Source organism: Primulina huaijiensis, chromosome 4, assembly GCF_012295235.1.
Source record: "Primulina huaijiensis isolate GDHJ02 chromosome 4, ASM1229523v2, whole genome shotgun sequence".
Classification (NCBI taxonomy): domain Eukaryota; kingdom Viridiplantae; phylum Streptophyta; class Magnoliopsida; order Lamiales; family Gesneriaceae; genus Primulina; species Primulina huaijiensis.
Window position 1 is genome coordinate 21,348 of NC_133309.1, and position 17,366 is coordinate 38,713.

A 17,366-nucleotide genomic window follows, 5' to 3' on the forward strand; every position below is an offset into this window, starting at 1 on the left:
TGATGGGTTTATTTCTCCCACTTGGCGTCGTTTGCTTAAGATTAGGGCTCGTGCTGAATCTGGCATTCGATGGAGAATAGGGCTGGGAGCTGTTAATTTTTGGGATGATATTTGGTGTGGGGACGCTCTCTTGTCTGGTCAGGTTCTAGTTAGGGGGGATCGAGGTGTCTGTGTTTCTCAATTTCTTTCAGGAGGGGCTTGGGATTTTGACCTCCTCTGCTCAGTTGTCCCACCCTCTGTTGCTGAGACTATTACTCTGATCCCTATTGCATTGGGAGAGCATGATTTGGCTATTTGGGTGCATAGTTCTGACGGGGTTTTTTCGTTGAAATCTGCATGGGAGCTTGTCCGCCTGAGAGACCAAGTTTCTGATATCTTCACTCCTTGCTGGGGCAGTTGGCTGAGGCCTACTATGTCTTTCTTCCTCTGGAGGTTTTGGCATCAATGGCTTCCAGTTGACGATGTGCTCCAGCGTCGTGGCTTTGAGCTGGCGTCTAAATGCCAGTGTTGTGAGATGCCTGAGACATTCACTCACATTTTCAATGATAGCCCTCTTGCCAGGTCTGTATGGCATTACTTTGGGGCTGTTTTTCATGTCCGTATTCCCCTTACCAGTGATTTCAGACTCTTCCTCAGTGCTTGGAAGAGGCATCCGAGGTGGACTCCTAGGGGCCACGTCAAGGAGTTTTTGCCTTTCATTGTTTTATGGTTTCTCTGGACAGCTAGGAATGATGCGAAACACCGTCATTTGCACATTTCTGGGGAGACTGTTAAGTCTCAGATTTTGTCTTATTTGCGTCTCGCTCACGCTGAATCTACTGTTAAGCCCATGCACTGGCGAGGTGTTTTGCAGGCTGCGAGAACGATGGGGATTTTTGTTGAGTTGCGCAAGGTTCATAGAATGGTGATTGTTCGTTGGTTGCGGCCGCCGTTCGGGTGTTTTAAATTGAATGTCGATGGGAGTTCGAGAGGTAGTCCTGGGGCCTCTACTGTTGGTGGTGTTGTTCGTGATTCCTTTGGAAATGTGGTGGTTTCTTTCAGTGAGTTCATTGGAGTTGGGACCAATGTCCGGGCAGAGTTATGGGCTATTTGGAGGGGTCTTCTCATTTCTTCCGATCTTCATCTTTTCCCTCTTTGGATTGAGACTGACTCTTGGATTTCCATTCTTTTACTTCGTTCTCGTTGGTGCTGCTGGGACCTTGAACATTTTGTTACACGGATTCTTTTGTTGATGCGGGGGCGTTCTGTTCATTTATCGCATATCTACCGGGAAGGGAATTCAGTGGCGGATGCCTTGACGGCGAGGGCTCATACTTTTAGGCAGTATACCTTAGAGTTAGGTCCTTCCCTACCTCCAGACATTTCCACCCTTGCTAGATCTGATCGTTCTGGGCTTCCATACCTCAGAAACAGATCCACTTAGCCATTTGCAGCCCCTTCTTCTTTTTTGGCTCTCTTTCTTTATGGTATCTGGTTCTATATCTATCTATTTATATTTATATATATATATATATATATCTGTTTTATTGCAGGTTAGTGTACTTGGAGGTTGTTTTTCACTTTCATATGGGTTGTGCAAGTGGGTCCAGACACTTGCACATGATGTGTTTATTCTGGTTTGTTCCGAGTGGGTTTCTGCACTATTTCAGTTGATGCATTCCTTTGGCACATTCATGGTCCCTGGCGGTTGTTTACTGTTGGTTCTCCTTGGCCGCCGTATCAGTTATTGTAGAGGTGTTTGCTGGATGTCGTGGTGGATTCAAGGGGTGCTTTCAAAAGGATCCTCTGATTTTTATGCCATGTTTGTCAGACTCCTACTTCATGGGAATGTGCTCTCTACTCTTTTGATTCAGCTGCTGGATATATTTTGCTCTGGCGGGATTGCGATCTATATTTTGCTTTGTGCTCGATATTATTGGATTCTCCAGGATGCTAGCTATGGGATGACAATTTCTGCATGGCTTCTGTTTTCATACAGCAGTTATCATTTTGTCGTCCTTAGCATGTGGACATTAGAGTTGCTTGTCTTTGATTATTTGTTGCCGCATATTTGATATCCTTCTAGGGTTCGTTTTGCCTGTGTATTTACTTCCCTAGACGGCTTTGTTTTCCCGTTTCTACTGCTTTAGCCTTTTTGAAGAGGTTTTGGTTTTATCTACCTCTTCTTTTAGGTTTTATTCTGTATTATGTTAATGGATTTTTTGTGGATATATACAGGTAGGGGTCTGCCTAACCCCCCCCGCTTCTGGCGGTGTTTTCTGTTTAAAAAAAAAAAAAAACCCCAAACCCTAAACCCTAAACCCCCGAAACCCTAAACCCTAAAGGTCGATTGTTCCTAATTCTTTAATTTCTGCGTCCTTGGCGACCATCGGATTCTCGCGACCTTATGATTTAAAATTCCTTCCTCGTGGTTTTCTTGTCATTATTCTATCTTGTGAGGAAGATTATGCACGTATATGGTCGCGTGGATCCATGCACATCGGTCCTCTCAGCGTTCGGTTTTCCAAATGGACCCTTGAATTCCAGTTCCAATCGGAATCTCCCATTGCCCCAGTCTGGGTCCACTTCCCTGAACTTCCCCTTCACCTTTTCGATAAGACTAGTTTATTTGCGCTAGCAAAAATTATAGGGAACCCGGTTAAAATTGATGATTTTACTGCTGATGTCTCCCGAGGTGCCTTTGCCCGGGTTTCCGTTGAAATAAACGTTTTGGATACTCCAATCAAACAGATCTGGGTGGGGTGGGGAGAACATACTCTGGATATCGATGTTGTTTATGAAAAGATTCCAGAATACTGTACTGATTGCAAGATGCTGGGGCATTCTACTTCTGTTTGCTATTCTCATGGCAAGAATCCTAGGCCGCCTCGTCCCACTCGATTCAATGCCTCTGCCTTTCAGCCTCCCCAAGAATCAAAGGGACCCCAACCCGTTTCTCCCCCTTCCTCTTTCCCTTCTGAGGTTCCCTATCAGAAGGAGGGTCTTCTGCCTACCCATCTGGTCCCGCCTTTGAAGCCTCAGGCTCAGGCAGGACATGCTGTTAGACGACACCGTCGTCGGAACAGACGATCTGCACAGCATGCTTCTTCCACTCCAATACCCGCTTCTGAAAATGCCTTCGAGGTTCTTAGGAACTTGGAAGAATGTGATTCACTTGATTACCCTCCACCTGTTCAGGCCCCTCAGGAGGTCGATAAACCGTGTTCTGAGCATACCCCAGCTGCAACTTCGATTCCCCTTGTCACTCCTCACCTTGTTGTCAGTGAGACTTTGCTTCTTAGCCCCGCCCAGTCATCCCTCTCGATTAAATGTGCCCCTCTAGCTCAGCCATGGGCCAAGGAGGCGGAGGAGGAGGATGACGTTATCTTTGTGGATTGTGCGGGGGACCTCGGATCCCCACAGGTCGGCGTTCACCTGGGTGTGGATCAAATTCCTCTTTGCGTGGAAAATCATAACAGCCATTCCATCCCTTCTAGTCCCTCTTTTCAGGTTGATGTTTCTTCCACACTTCTTGAGGACTTAATTTCCCAACAAGGATTAGTCTCCTCCGAGATAAATCTCTTGGTTTCTGAGTCAGAGAGGGATCATGCCATCCAGTCACCCCGTAGATCTGCATCTTGTGATGCTAGGAACTCTGTCGATCGTGATAGAGACTCCGACATGGCGGATCCCAGCAAAAAACGTCCGCTATCAGCGAAGAAACGGCACCCCTCTCGTGGTCGTTCCCCATGAATTGCCTCATTTGGAATGTTAGGGGTCTTGGGAACCCGGTATCCCAACAAAGGATTCATGCCTATGTTAAACAACACCGTGTTAAAGTTCTAGTCGTCTTGGAGCCCATGATCCCGCTTGATCAGAGTTTCATTTCCCGTAGGTTAGGATTTCGCAGTGTCATTGCTAATATCTCTGGGCACATTTGGGTCTTCTCTTCTGAGTATGTTAACTTTGAGTGTGATCTTGATCATGTTCAGCTATTAGACGTCCGTGTTTCTGCTCCTTTCCTCCCTTCTGTTCTCTATTGCTCCTTTGTCTATGCCAAATGTGACTACATTGAAAGGCGCGATCTTTGGGCTTCGTTGCTCCATATCAAACCTGACATGGGTCCTTGGCTTGTTGGGGGGGATTTCAATATTGTTCGTGATGCCAGTGAGTGCCTTGGTACTTCTGGTGGGCGACGTCTCCCTATGGACGATTTTAATGAGTTCATTCTTGAGTCTGGTTTAGTTGATGCTTGGTTTGAAGGATCGTCCTTCACTTGGACGAATAAAACCATCTGGTAGAGTCTTCGTTTCGACTGACTGGTGTGATCATTTCCACTCTATCCGAGTCCAGCATCTTCCTCGTACTGTCTCGGATCATTCTCCCCTCCTTATTTCCACCCCCATTAGTGCTCGCGGGCCGTGTTCCTTTCGGTTCCAGAGCTTGTGGACGAGACACCATAATTTTCTTCAGATGGTGCGATTGAACTGGCACAATCCCTGTCATCTGACGGGTATGACTCGGCTCTTCGTCAAGCTCAAACGCCTCAAAAGTCACCTCAAATGGTGGAATCAAGATGTTTTTGGCAACATCTTTGATAAAATCACTGATGCTGAGTCCGCTGTGAAACTCGCTGAAGTTGCTTGTGAGACAGACCCATCTGATTTGCACTGGACTCGCTTCTCCAAATGCAATGAAGATCTTGCTAGAATCACTGCCATGGAGGCGGATTTTTGGAAACAAAAAGCTGCCTGCAGATGGTTAGAGGATGGTGAGAAGAACACCAAACTCTTTCATAATATGGTCAGGAAGAGGCGTGTGGTCAATAGGATCTTTCGTATCTGGGAGGATGGGGTCTGTCCCACCTCTCCTGCTCTCATTCAAAGCTCCGGTACAGCCTTCTTTCAGAACCTGCTTAATGGAGATCCTGAGTTGCCCTGATTTTTCTGACTTTACCCCTCTGATCTCGGATTCAGAGAACCGTTGTCTCACTGCCGACCCTTCCTTGGAAGAGGTCCGTGCTACAGTTTTTTCCATCCATCCGGATAGTGTTGCGGGACCCGATGGGTTCTCCTCGACTTTCTTCCAGCATTGCTGGGACATTATCAAGCAGGATGTTCTTGATGCGGTTTTGGATTTCTTTCATGGGTCCCCGATGCCCCAGGGCTTCACTGCCACCACCATCACTTTGATTCCGAAAGTCGATGGGGCTCAATCATGGTCAAATTTTCGTCCCATCAGCCTTTGCAATGTTACGAACAAGATCATCTCGAAATTGCTTTATTCTCGTCTGAGCAAGGTTGTTGAGAAGATCATCTCACCGAATCAGAGTGGTTTTGTTCCTGGCCGGATTATCTCTGACAACATCCTTCTTGCCCAGGAACTTACACATAGTCTCAATCTTCCCTCTCGTGGGGGTAATGTCATCATCAAGTTGGATATGGCCAAGGCATACGACCGGGTCCAATGGCATTTTCTCCTCCAAATTCTCAGTAAGCTTGGCTTCTCGGATTCAGTAGTTGCTATGGTATCGGCTTGCATTTCCCATTGCAAGTTCTCTTTGAATATCAATGGCACCCCCGCTGGTTTCTTCAGTTCCTGACGGAGACCCTATTTCTCCGCTCCTCTTCATCCTGGCGGCGGAATATCTCTCTCAGGGGTTGAACCGCCTCTCTTTGCAGTTCCCGCATACTCGTTTTCGATCAGGGTGCGACACCCTGGTCTCCCACTTAGCCTATTCTGATGATATCATTATTTTTGCTAACGATGGGTCCAGTGGCATCCGTCGCATTATGGATTTTCTTGGGCATTATGCCAATTGCTCGGGCCAGATTGTCAATGCTTCTAAGAGTGCTATCTTCCTTGCTCCTAGTTGTCCTGAGCGTTCTAGACTTCGACTTCTTCGTTTGACTGGCTTCAGAGAGGGCCAAATACCTTGGAGTACCTCTTTTCCGAGGAAATCGTAAGTGTTCTCTTTTCGAGCCCATTCTTAAAGCCGTTCGGAAGAAATTAGAAGGTTGGGATTCCCGCACCTTGTCTCTCGGGAGTCGTATGACTCTAATTCGCAGTGTTCTCCTTTCTCTCCCCATCTATCTCTTCCAGGTGATCCATCCTCCTTTGGCGGTCATCGAGAGACTTGAGCTGATGTTCAATGGTTTCTCGACCTCTTGAGAAAAAATGGCATTGGGCCAGATGGTCTCGTGCTTGCCTTCCCGTCTCAGAAAGGGGCCTCGGGTTCCGCAAGTTGAAAGACTTGGTCGATAGTTTCTCGATCAATTTATGGTTCAGATTCAGGCAGGGCATTTCCCTCTGGGCGAAATTCATCCTGAATAAGTATTGTAGGGTTCCATTCTTTTACTTCGTTCTCGTCGGTGCTGCTGGGACATTGAACATTTTGTTACACGGATTCTTTTGTTGATGCGGGGGCGATCTGTTCATTTATCGCATATATACCGGGAAGGGAATTCAGTGGCGGATGCCTTGGCGGCGAGGGCTCAAATTTTTAGGCAGTATACCTTAGAGTTAGATCCTTCCCTACCTCCAGACATCTCCACCCTTGCTAGATCTAATCGTTCTGGGCTTCCATACCTCAGAAACAGATCCTCTTAGCCATTTGCAGCCCCTTCTTCTTTTTTGGCTCTCTTTCTTTATGATATCTGGCTCTATATCTATCTATTTATATTTATATATATATATATATATCTGTTTTATTGCAGGTTAGTGTACTTGGAGGTTGTTTTTCACTTTCATATGGGTTGTGCAAGTGGGTCCAGACACTTGCACATGATGTGTTTATTCTTGTTTGTTCCGAGTGGGTTTCTGCACTATTTCCATTGATAAATTCCTTTGGCACATTCATGGTCCCTGGCGGTTGTTTACTGTTGGTTCTCCTTGGCCGCCGTATCAGTTATTGTAGAGGTGTTTGCTGGATGTCGTGGTGGATTCAAGGGGTACTTTCAAAAGGATCCTCTAATTTTTATGCCATGTTTGTCAGACTCCGACTTCATGGGATCGTGCTCTCTGCTCTTTTGATTCAGCTACTGGATATCTTTTGTTCTGGCGGGATTGCGATCTATATTTTGCTCTGTGATCGACATTATTGGATTCTCCAGGATGATAGCTATGGGATGAGAATTTCTGCATGGCTTCTGTTTTCATCTCGCAGTTATCATTTTGTCTTCCTCAGCATGTGGACATTAGAGTTGCTTGTCTTTGTTTATTTGTTGCCGCATATTTGATATCCTTCTAGGGTTCGTTTTGCTTTTGTATTTACTTCCCTAGACGGCTTTGTTTTTTCGTTTCTACTTCTTTAGCCTTTTTGAGGAGGTTTTGGTTTTATCCACCTCCTCTTTTAGGTTTTTATTCTGTATTATGTTACTGGATATTTTGTGGATATATACAGGTAGGGGTCTGCCTAACCCCCCCGCATCTGGCGGTGTTTTCCGTTAAAAAAAAAATCCTAAACACTAAACCCTAAACCCTAAACCGCGGGTCGGCATCGGGGATTTATCCTTTTGGGATGACACCTGGTTCGGCGACGCACCTCTATCCTCTCTGCGTCAGGTCCGTGGTGATCGTGGTATTCGCATCTCCTGCTTCTTCTTGGATGAGGGATGGTATTTTGATAGGCTCTCATTGGCTGTTGGCTCAGCTCTTGCTGAGGATATTACCCTGATTCCTATTGCTCAGGGGGAGCCTGATGTTGCTCGTTGGACTCTGAGCCCTGATGGCGCCTTTTCTTTTCGATCTGCATGGGAGTCCGTTCGTGCGAGAAATGCCACCCAAGACATTCTTACCCCCTGTTGGGGTAGCTAGCTGAGGCCCACTATGTCTTTCTTCCTTTGGAGATTTTGGCATAAGTGGCTTCCTGTTGATGAGGTGCTTCAGCAGCGTGGGGTTACTTTGGTGTCTCGGTGTAAATGTTGCGACATGGCCAAGACATTTTCCCACAGATTCATCGATGGCCCGATTGCCCGTTCTGTATGGCATTACTTTGGGGCCATCTTCAGGGTTCGTATCCCTCGAACTTCAGTTTATTTCTTAGTGCTTGGAAGAAGAACCTACACTGGTCACCTGGTGGACATGTGATAGAGTTTCTCCCCTTCATCATTCTGTGGTTCCTTTCGACTGCTAGAAATGATGCCAAGCATCGACAGTTGCCTATCTCTGCGGCAACTGTCAGATCCCAGATCACTTCTTACCTTAGACTGGCTCATTCTGCTCATATTATCAAGCCTAGCCATTAGCTGGGCTTCTATTATGCTGCCAGTCTCATGGGCATCTCAGTGCATCATCGGAGAACCCGAAAAATGACGATTGTCAGATGGCTTCGTCCCCCAGCGGGTTGTTTCAAATTGAATGTGGATGGGAGCTCTCGAGGTAATCCCGGTGATTCTTCTACTGGTGGCATTGTTCGGGATTCGTTCGGCAGGATCATCTTCTCCTTCAGCGAGTTTATTGGTGCCGGGACCAATGTTAGAGCCGAGTTGTGGGCCGTGTGGAGGGGTCTCCTTATCTGTACTGATTTCAGCCTTTTCCCTCTGTGGATTGAGACCAATTCTCAGATTTCTATCCAGACTCTCAGATCTAGGAGGTGTAGTTGGCAGGTAGACCACATTGTTACCAGGATTGTTTGTCTTTTGAGGGGACGACAGGTTCATATTTCCCATATCTTCCGTGAGGGGAATTCGGTGGCGGATGCGTTGGCACTGGAGGCTCATACGCATAGGAGTTTTTCTCTAGTTCTAGGATCCTCCCTCCCCACCCTTGTTTACACCCTTGCCCGATCTAATCTCTATGGGCTCCCCTATCTCAGAGCCAGATGATACTAGCCTTCGTCCCAGGAAAAAAAAAAACGTTTGTGCGTGAGTGTGTGTGTGGGTGTGTCTGTGTGTGTAGGCGTTCGTGTGTGTGTTGAGATCTTGTTTTTCTGGGTGTGTGCGATTTTTCGTGTGTGTTTCGTGTACTCTTATTTTTTCAGGTGTGTTGTTTCATTGGATGAGCTCGGACACCTGCCTTACTTCCAGTGCGCCAGACGCTCTCTTCTTGCTCCAGCTGGTGAGTCCACTCTTGGATTCGAGGTTACTATCGGTTTTCATACTTGGGGCGTTGACTATTTGCCCCAGCTATTTGTTCTATCATATCCTGGGTATCTCAGTGGTTCCTCGGTACCAGACTAGCGAGATTCACTTTGGATGTTGAGATGGGTCAGGGATGCATGGCTTCTCCTTGTCCACTGAGCTCTTTGGATGATCTGTTTTTCACTTTTATATGATACTTCAGTGCTAGTGGGCCCATACATTATCACTTTTTGCGGTTCTTGGTTTTTTGATGGGCCAGCCACTTTATCTCTTTTGCGGTCTTTGGATTCTCGTGAGGTGGATTATGTTCTATACTTTTGCTGCGTCCATTGCTGGCTATGGATATTCTCTCTTGATTACCTCTTATATCAAATTTCTAGTCATGCGTGGACTTATGACTTTCGGCTTCGATTTGCTTGATTTATTTAGCGCTGCTCTTTTATGTTTATTTATATTATGCGCTTTTCCTAGTTGTTAATTTTTGGCACATGTATTTGCCACTCTAGTTTATGTTTTGTTTTTATGTGTTGTCGGACTAGCCTTTCGAGAGATCTTGGCATAGTCTCTCTCTCTTTATGTTTCATCTTGTATTTCTTTTTTGTTGATATATACAGGTAGGGGTCTGCCTAACCCCCCCGCATCTGGCGGTGTTTTTCCGTAAAAAAAAAAACCCTAAACCCTAAAACCCCAAACCCCAAACCCTAAACCAAAACTTGCCCCCAAAAAATTCTCTCACGTGAATAGTGACCAAAAAAACCCAATTTTCGCCCCAAAAATCGCAGCCAGTACGGGCGGTCGATCGACTCCGGTTCCGGCCCGGTTAGCCGGTGCACCTGAAGCGCCTCTTCGAGGCAAACTACATACTACAATTTCAGCCCATTCGGAGGTCATTTGCCCCGTCAATTTCATGCCCAAAAATCCAAAAAATTCCGGCTACAGTAATTGTTCCGGCGAGTTCAACTCCAAATTTTACAAATGATACACCGTTGGATTCATCTTAAAAAGACGAGTCTCTGTCCAAATTTCATCCCAATCGGAGTTGATTTGCCCATCCGATTTAACTGTCAAAAGTGCGCCGGTACTGTTCATGCGATTTTCGTCTACGATTTCGTCAATTCGGGCTAGCTCCGGCCACTTTTCTTCGATCCAAGCCCCGATCTGGAATCCTTGTGACAAGACGATTCCAATGGTACATAGCCCGCTGCCTAATTCATCTCGGTTCGACGGCAATTTCAGATCTATGGTGGCGCCCCTTCAAACCCTCGCCGCGACCCACGTTTCTCCCGATTCCTCCGGTGTCCGTGCTTTATTTTCCAATTCCCCTTCAGGATGTCTTCCCCACATCATGGGTAACATTTTGGTGTCACCAATTGTAGGTTTCCGGCCGTCTATCGGAAACGCCCAAATCGGCGAGTTGCGGCCGAGTTCGAGTGTTATTCCTGCCAAATCGGTCCTCGTCCCATCCGGTTCTGTAGGTTTGGTCACCGGTTCTGAGACCACCTTACCGTCACCGGCCCTCGGTTAGTCACCGGCCGTTGACTCACTGGTTGACTCAGCCGATTCACCGAGTCAACTCAACTCGGTTGACTCGACAGTACCTCCTTCATTGTGTCCAGTTCCTCCTGTTGATCCGGCGACTTCTGCGCGTTCTATCCCTCCTACGATATCATTTCGGGATATTTCGCGTCGTTCGTCTCCGTCTTCTCAGGCTCAGAGTTTTGCTGATGTTGTTGATCAGATGGACAAGGTACCTGCTCCGACCATTCGTAATGGAATTACTGGTATTTTATTCTCGGACCAGGTTATTTCTTCCCTATCTGACTGTTAAATTTCTTCCTCGTGGGTATATGGTTCTTACTCTTTCTTGTGAGGAGGATTATTTGAAATTTTGGGAGAAACCTGAGATTTCCATTAAGACTGTGGTGATACGGTTTTCTAAATGGACTCCGGAGTTTAAGTATGAGGAGGATTGTTCTGTAGCCCCGGTCTGGGTTCGGTTCCCTGAATTGCCTCTTCACATTTATGATAAAAAGAGTTTGTATCCGATTGCAAAGATTTTAGGTAATCCAGTCAAGGTTGATGAGATTACTGTTGATGGTTCCCGAGGCTCTTTTGCTAGAGTTTGTATTGAGATTGATGAACTTCAGCCTCGTCAGGAGAAGATTTGGGTAGGGTGGGGTGATCATTGCTAGGTTATTGAGGTTATTTACGAGAGAGTTCCCCATTTCTGCTCTCACTGTAATATGTTGGGCCATTCGTTAGAATTTTGTTCTAGGAATGCTACGACTTTTAGGGCGAGGCAGCAAGGGTCTCAGCGTCAGGCTGCTCATCATACCCCTCAGTCATTTGATCAGCAGCACCAGGGTCCACGTCCTCATGGTAAGGGTGTTGTATCGGATTCCCCACTTCCGACTCCTACTCAGTCGTCTCAGGGTGTTACGTCTGATCAGCCACTATCGAATGATATTGATTTTATAGGGCATGTTTCTAAGCGTCCACGGCGTCGGCTTGTTCTGAGGAAAGATCCGACTAGGCCTATTTCGACGAAGAATTATTATGAGATATTGCATGATCTTCCTACTGAATCTGGTCCTGGTGAATCTTTGGGTGTTGTGAAACCCCGCCCTCAACGGTTTAAGACTCTTCTTGGTAAGCTTGCGGCGGAACAGAATGCTGCGGTGAGTTGTCTGTCTCACGATGATTTGGATCTGGTTATCTCGTCTCAGGCCACGGATGTGGTTGATGTGGCGTCCACTTCTGTTGCAGTTGTTCCTGCACATGTGGTTGTTCCGGTTCCGGACGTTGAGCTTGCTCCTACTGTTCAGGAACTTGTGGGTGATCCTCCAGTCTCTATTGCTTTGTCTGTGGGTACCCCTGTTTCTACTCCATTGCCTTCATTGGTGTTTGATTCGGGTAGTGTTGGCGGTGTGATCGGTGTCGTGGCTTCTTCTTCGACAGAGTGTTTATCTTTACCTCTCCCTGGACGTACGCGCTCTCAGCAGAGAAGGTATTACCGTAATAAGGCGCTTCAGTCGAGTTTGCCCTACGGGCGTCCTCCTGATTCCGGTTGATATTGCTTAGCTTTAGGTGGTGTGCGTTCGCTGCAGAGTTCTCCTTGCCCATCCTTTTCTTTTATTTTGCTTGATGTATTCCGAGGCACCCTCTGGTTTGTTGGGTTTTTTTTATGCTGTATTTCGGGTTGCCCTGTTGTAGTATGTCGTTATTTATGTTTTGATGTGATGATGGTATAGTCTTTCCGGAGGTCTTGGTCTAGTCCCCCTCCATGATTAAATAAAATTTTATTCTGAAAAAAAACCCTAAACCCTAAACCCTAAACCCCTAAAACCCTAAACCCTAAACCATTCGCCCCCAAAATTTTTTCTCTCAAGTGAATAGTGTCAAAAATTAGCCCAAAAATCCCGTAAAAATCGCCTCCATGTCGGCGCCGGTTTCCGGCCGGCCACCGGTGCGCCTCGTCGCGACGAGGTGGCTGTCCAAGTTTCAGGTCCATCGGAGCAGATTTGCTCAAACAAATCGCCGGTCAACGGCCTGGAAATTGCGCAATTTCCGATGAATTCAATCGCCCTGGCTTCCGTTCATCGTCCGGCAACTCTTTTTACATCGTTGGATTTCTCTCCTCACGACGCTCCTAGGGTCCAAATTTCAGGTCATTCGGAGTTGATTTGCCTCCCCGATTTTACGGTCAAAATCTCGCATGTACTGTTCACACATGTGCCGTCCGTCGTTTCCTCGATTCCGGCCGATTCTGCTATCCATTCTCCGATCCAGACCCCGATCTGGAATCACAGTGCTGAGACGCACCATTCTATCCAAGGCTCGTTCCCTGAATCGTCGTCGTGCTCCGGAAATTTCATATCTACGGTAACGCCTCCTCAAACTCTAGCGGTGATGCCTTCTTCCGTCGATTTCGCCGCTGTCGTTTCTCCAAAGATTAATTCCTTTGGTCAGTCATCTCCTCAGGTGATGGGTAATCGTTCCATACCATCAACTGCTGGTAATTCGGTGCCAATCAAAAACGCTCAATTGAAGGGGTTGCCCACGAGTTCTTTGCCGAGTTCTTCAGTCTTTGGCCCGAGTTCATCCGAGTTTCAGCGTACCGAGGCCAGTTCTGGGGTCACCTTTGTTTCGCCGGCTGACGGTGGGTCTCCGGTGTAGTTGGTCCGAGTTGACTCAGTTGACTCTCCTTCTCAACTCGGCCCAGTTAACTCGGCAATTCCTTTTGTGTTTAAAGGTAATCCAGCTATTCAAGTTGCTCCGGAGGTTGTTTCTGTTCGCTCTGTTCCTCCTTCGGTCACTTTTCGGGATATTTTGCGACGGTCCTCTCCAGTTTCGCAGGATCAGAATTTTGCGGACATTGTTGACTGAATGGACGAAGTGCTAGCTCCGACTGTTCGTGACGGGATTCCTGGTATTTTGTTCCCGGATCAGGTTATTTCATCCCTCTCTGCTCCATTTAAGTTTGCATTGGTAGGGCGTATCACTGGGAACCGGGGTTTGACTCCCAATACTGATATTTTATCTGCTTTGTCGTGTGCTTGTTTGTTGGGTTCTCACACTGTTCGTTTTCTTCCTCGTGGTATATGGTTCTCAACCTTTCCTGTAAGGAGGATTATTTGAGGTTTTGGACTCAGCTTGTAGTTTCGATTCGGTCTGTTGTGATTCATTTTTCTAAATGGACTCCTGAATTCAAGTTCTAGGCGGACTCTCCAATTGCTCCGGTTTGGGTAAGATTTCCTGATTTGCCCTTGCATCTTTATGCTAAACAGAGCTTGTATCCACTTGCTAAGATTTTAGGTAATCCTGTTAAGATTGATGAGATTACTGCTGAGGGTACCAGAGGTTCTTTTGCTCGGGTTTGTGTTGAGATTGATGTTCGTCAGGCACGTCCGAAGCATATATGGATTGGGTGGGGAGATCATAGTCAGGTTGTTGAGGTGGTCTATGAGCAAGTTCCCCATTATTGTACTCATTGCCAGTTGTTGGGGCATTCTCTTGATTTTTGCTCTCGTAATGGCAAATCTTCTCGTCCGCGGAGGTCTTGTCCTAATGGTAAGGAAGTTGTATCTGATTCACCTGGGCAGGTTCCTATCGTGTCATCACAGGGTGTTACTACTTATCCACCTCCGTCTAGTGTTGCTGATTTTACACAGCATGCTTCTAAGCGTCCACGACGTCGGCCTGTCCTGAGGAAAGATCCGAATAGGCCTATTTCGACAAAGAATTATTATGAGGTCCTGCAGGATTTACCTAATAATTCTGGTCCTGGTGAGTCTTCGGGTGTTGTGAAAACCCGTCCCATAAAGGTCAAGTCTCTTTTGAGTAAGCTCGCGACGGAGCAGAATGCTAGAGGAGGGTATCTATCTCCAGTAGTTGTGGCTCCGGTTATCTCATCTCAGGCCACATATATGGTTGAGGTTGTGTCTCTTGCTGTTGCAGTTGTTTCCGAACCTATGGTCGTTCCGGTTCCGGTGGTTGAGCCTGCTCCTGCCGTTCAGGATTCTATGATTGATACTCCACCTTCTCTTATGATGACTTCATTTGCGGTGGGTTCAGGGAGTGTGGGATGTGAGGAGGGTGATGTGTCATCTTCTACCACTGCCTGTTTATCTTTACCGCTTCTCGGCCGTACGCGATCTCAGCAGCGGCGGTAACTAGAGAAAGACAGCTTCAAATCAATTAAATTTGTCAGATCTAGTACAGTATATGAACATGATAAGCCTGAAGTTCAGGGCATTCAAAATATGAATCTTGAGAACAATGGGAAGCGACGTGGTTTGGGTTATGTCAGAACTCAGAGTGATAAATCTAACCGGTTTTGGCGCAAACCCAGGCCAAAGTCAACCGTTCACAGCTTTTCAACTGGATATCACTCAAAAACCAGACCTAATAATTACTACAATAGCCGACCTGTTCAAAAGAGGTACAGATTGAATGACAATGATCATCAGATAAGACAACATATACTACATACACCACCAGATTTTGTATCCAATCATGTTCACCTTGGGACACATCATGAAAAATCCTTTAGGATAATTCAAGTGTGGATTTCTAGGGGTCTAATCAATTCAAGACCCAAATAGGAAAAGGTACCAATCTCTTATTTCAACAATTTCAGGTACTAAAGAAAAGGAACTTGGAAGAAACAATCTAGTTTCTGGACAGCGGATGTTCAAGACACATAACAGGAAACAAAAATCTTCCATCAGAAGTTGTAAATCCCAAAGGACCAACAATCACTTTCGGGGATAATTCTAAGGGTAATGCTATAGGTAAGGGTAAGATTATCCATGGCAAAATTATTACTAAAGATGTTCTCTTAGTAGAAAATCTATGTTATAACCTGATCAGCATAAGCCAATTAGGTAACAATGGTTATATTGTTGAATTTCAAAAACATAAATGCATGATTAAAAATATTGCATGTACTACTATGTTGACTGGTTATAGAAATCAAAATACTTATAAACTAGAATGGAATGATGAATGCCCAAATGCACCTACCTGTTTCGTTGCTTTAAATGGTAATAAAAACTGGCTTTGGCATAAACGACTCAATCATCTAAATTTCAAGTCCATTGCTGCTATTAGCAAGCTTAATTTGGTGTCTGGATTTCCTAACATTGACTTTGCCAAAGATAGGATATGCAATGCTTGTCAACTAGGTAAACAAGTCCGATCAACATTCAGAACAAGGGAAGAAACTCATTAGCTAGGTGTTTGGAACTTCTTCATATGGACCTGTTTGGACCTATACCGGTAATGAGCTTAGGGGAAAAGAAATACACTCTTATGGTAATTGATGGATTTACATGGGTAACTTTTCTAAGCTCCAAAGATCAAACTGTCGATCATCTAATCAAGCTGCTCAAAAGGCTTCAAAACGAGAAAAAAGAAGCAATTGACAGAATCAAGAGTGACAGAGGAACTGAATTTCTGAACCAATTCCTGTCATCCTATCTTGAAGATCATGGCATAAAGCATGAGTTGTCAGCTGCAAGATCACCCCAACAAAACGAAGTAGCTGAAAGAAAAAACCGCACACTGAAGGAAGTAGCTAGAACTATGCTGGTTGAATCTAGCATATCACAACGATTTTGGGCCGAAGCCATCAATACAGCCTGTTACACTCAAAACCGGTCCATGATTAATAAAAATCATGAAAAGACTCCATATGAAATCTGGACTGGCAAGCATCCAGAAATTGGATACTTTCGCATTTTTGGTTGTAAGTGTTTTTTATTCATATAAATGGCAAGTCACACCTCACCCCATTTGATGTAAAAGTTGATAATGGCGTTTTTCTAGGATATTCAGAAGTAAGCAAAGCATACATAGTTTATAATCAAAGAACCCTCACTATTGAAGAATCCATACATGTTGTGTTCGATGAATCATCTATATGTCATGACAATAGTGATAGTAGCATGCATGATTTAATAAATAATCTTGAAACTTCTAACCTTGAAGCTAGCAGTGATGATGAGATAGATCTGAGAAGAACAGGTGAATTTATGCATGCTGCTTTTGTTTCCTAGCTAGAACCTAAGAAGATTGATGATGCTTTTCTCGACATAAATTGGATAGAAGCTATGCAAGAGGAACTCAATCAGTTTGAAAGAAATAAAGTTTGGCATTTAGTCCCTCGACCTTATAACACTTATGTGATTGGAACTAGATGGGTTTATAGAAACAAGATGAATGAAAACGGTTTAATCATTAGAAACAAGGCTCGACTAGTAGCTCAGGGTTATAGCCATGAGGAAGGAATAGACTTTGATGAATCATTGGCCCCTATTGCTAGGTTAGAAGCTATCAGAATATTTCTAGCCTTTGCAGCATATAAAGACTTCAAAGTATATCAAATGGATGTTAAATCAGCATTTTTAAATGGATTGTTAAATGAGTAAGTTCATGTAGAACAACCACCTGGTGTTGTTAATCACACTTTCCCTGATCATGTTTACAAACAGGATAAAGCTCTGTATGGCCTGAAGCAGGCCCTGAGAGCATGGTATGACACATTAACCAAATTCTTTCTTGAGCATGGTTTCTCTATTGGAACAGTCGACAAAACCTTGTTTAAATTCTCAAAAAATGATCACTCACTCTTTGTTCAAATATATGTGGGCGATATCATTTTCGGATCAACTAACCCTAAGCTATGTGAGAGATTCTCTAAGATGATGCAGGAACAATTTGAGATGAGCATGATGGGAGAATTAAATTACTTTCTGCGATTACAAGTCAAGCAGTCCGAAAATGGTATTTTTATCAATCAAGCCA

General features: G+C 45.3%; 1 protein-coding gene across 1 annotated transcript; it reads left to right on the forward strand.

The window, feature by feature from the left end:
* Positions 1-3,728: 3,728 nt before the first annotated feature.
* Positions 3,729-4,280, forward strand: LOC140975844 (uncharacterized). The gene has a single exon (XM_073439773.1). It carries the CDS (start codon positions 3,729-3,731, stop codon positions 4,278-4,280), a length of 552 nt encoding a protein of 183 aa, XP_073295874.1.
* The last annotated feature ends 13,086 nt before the right edge of the window (positions 4,281-17,366 follow it).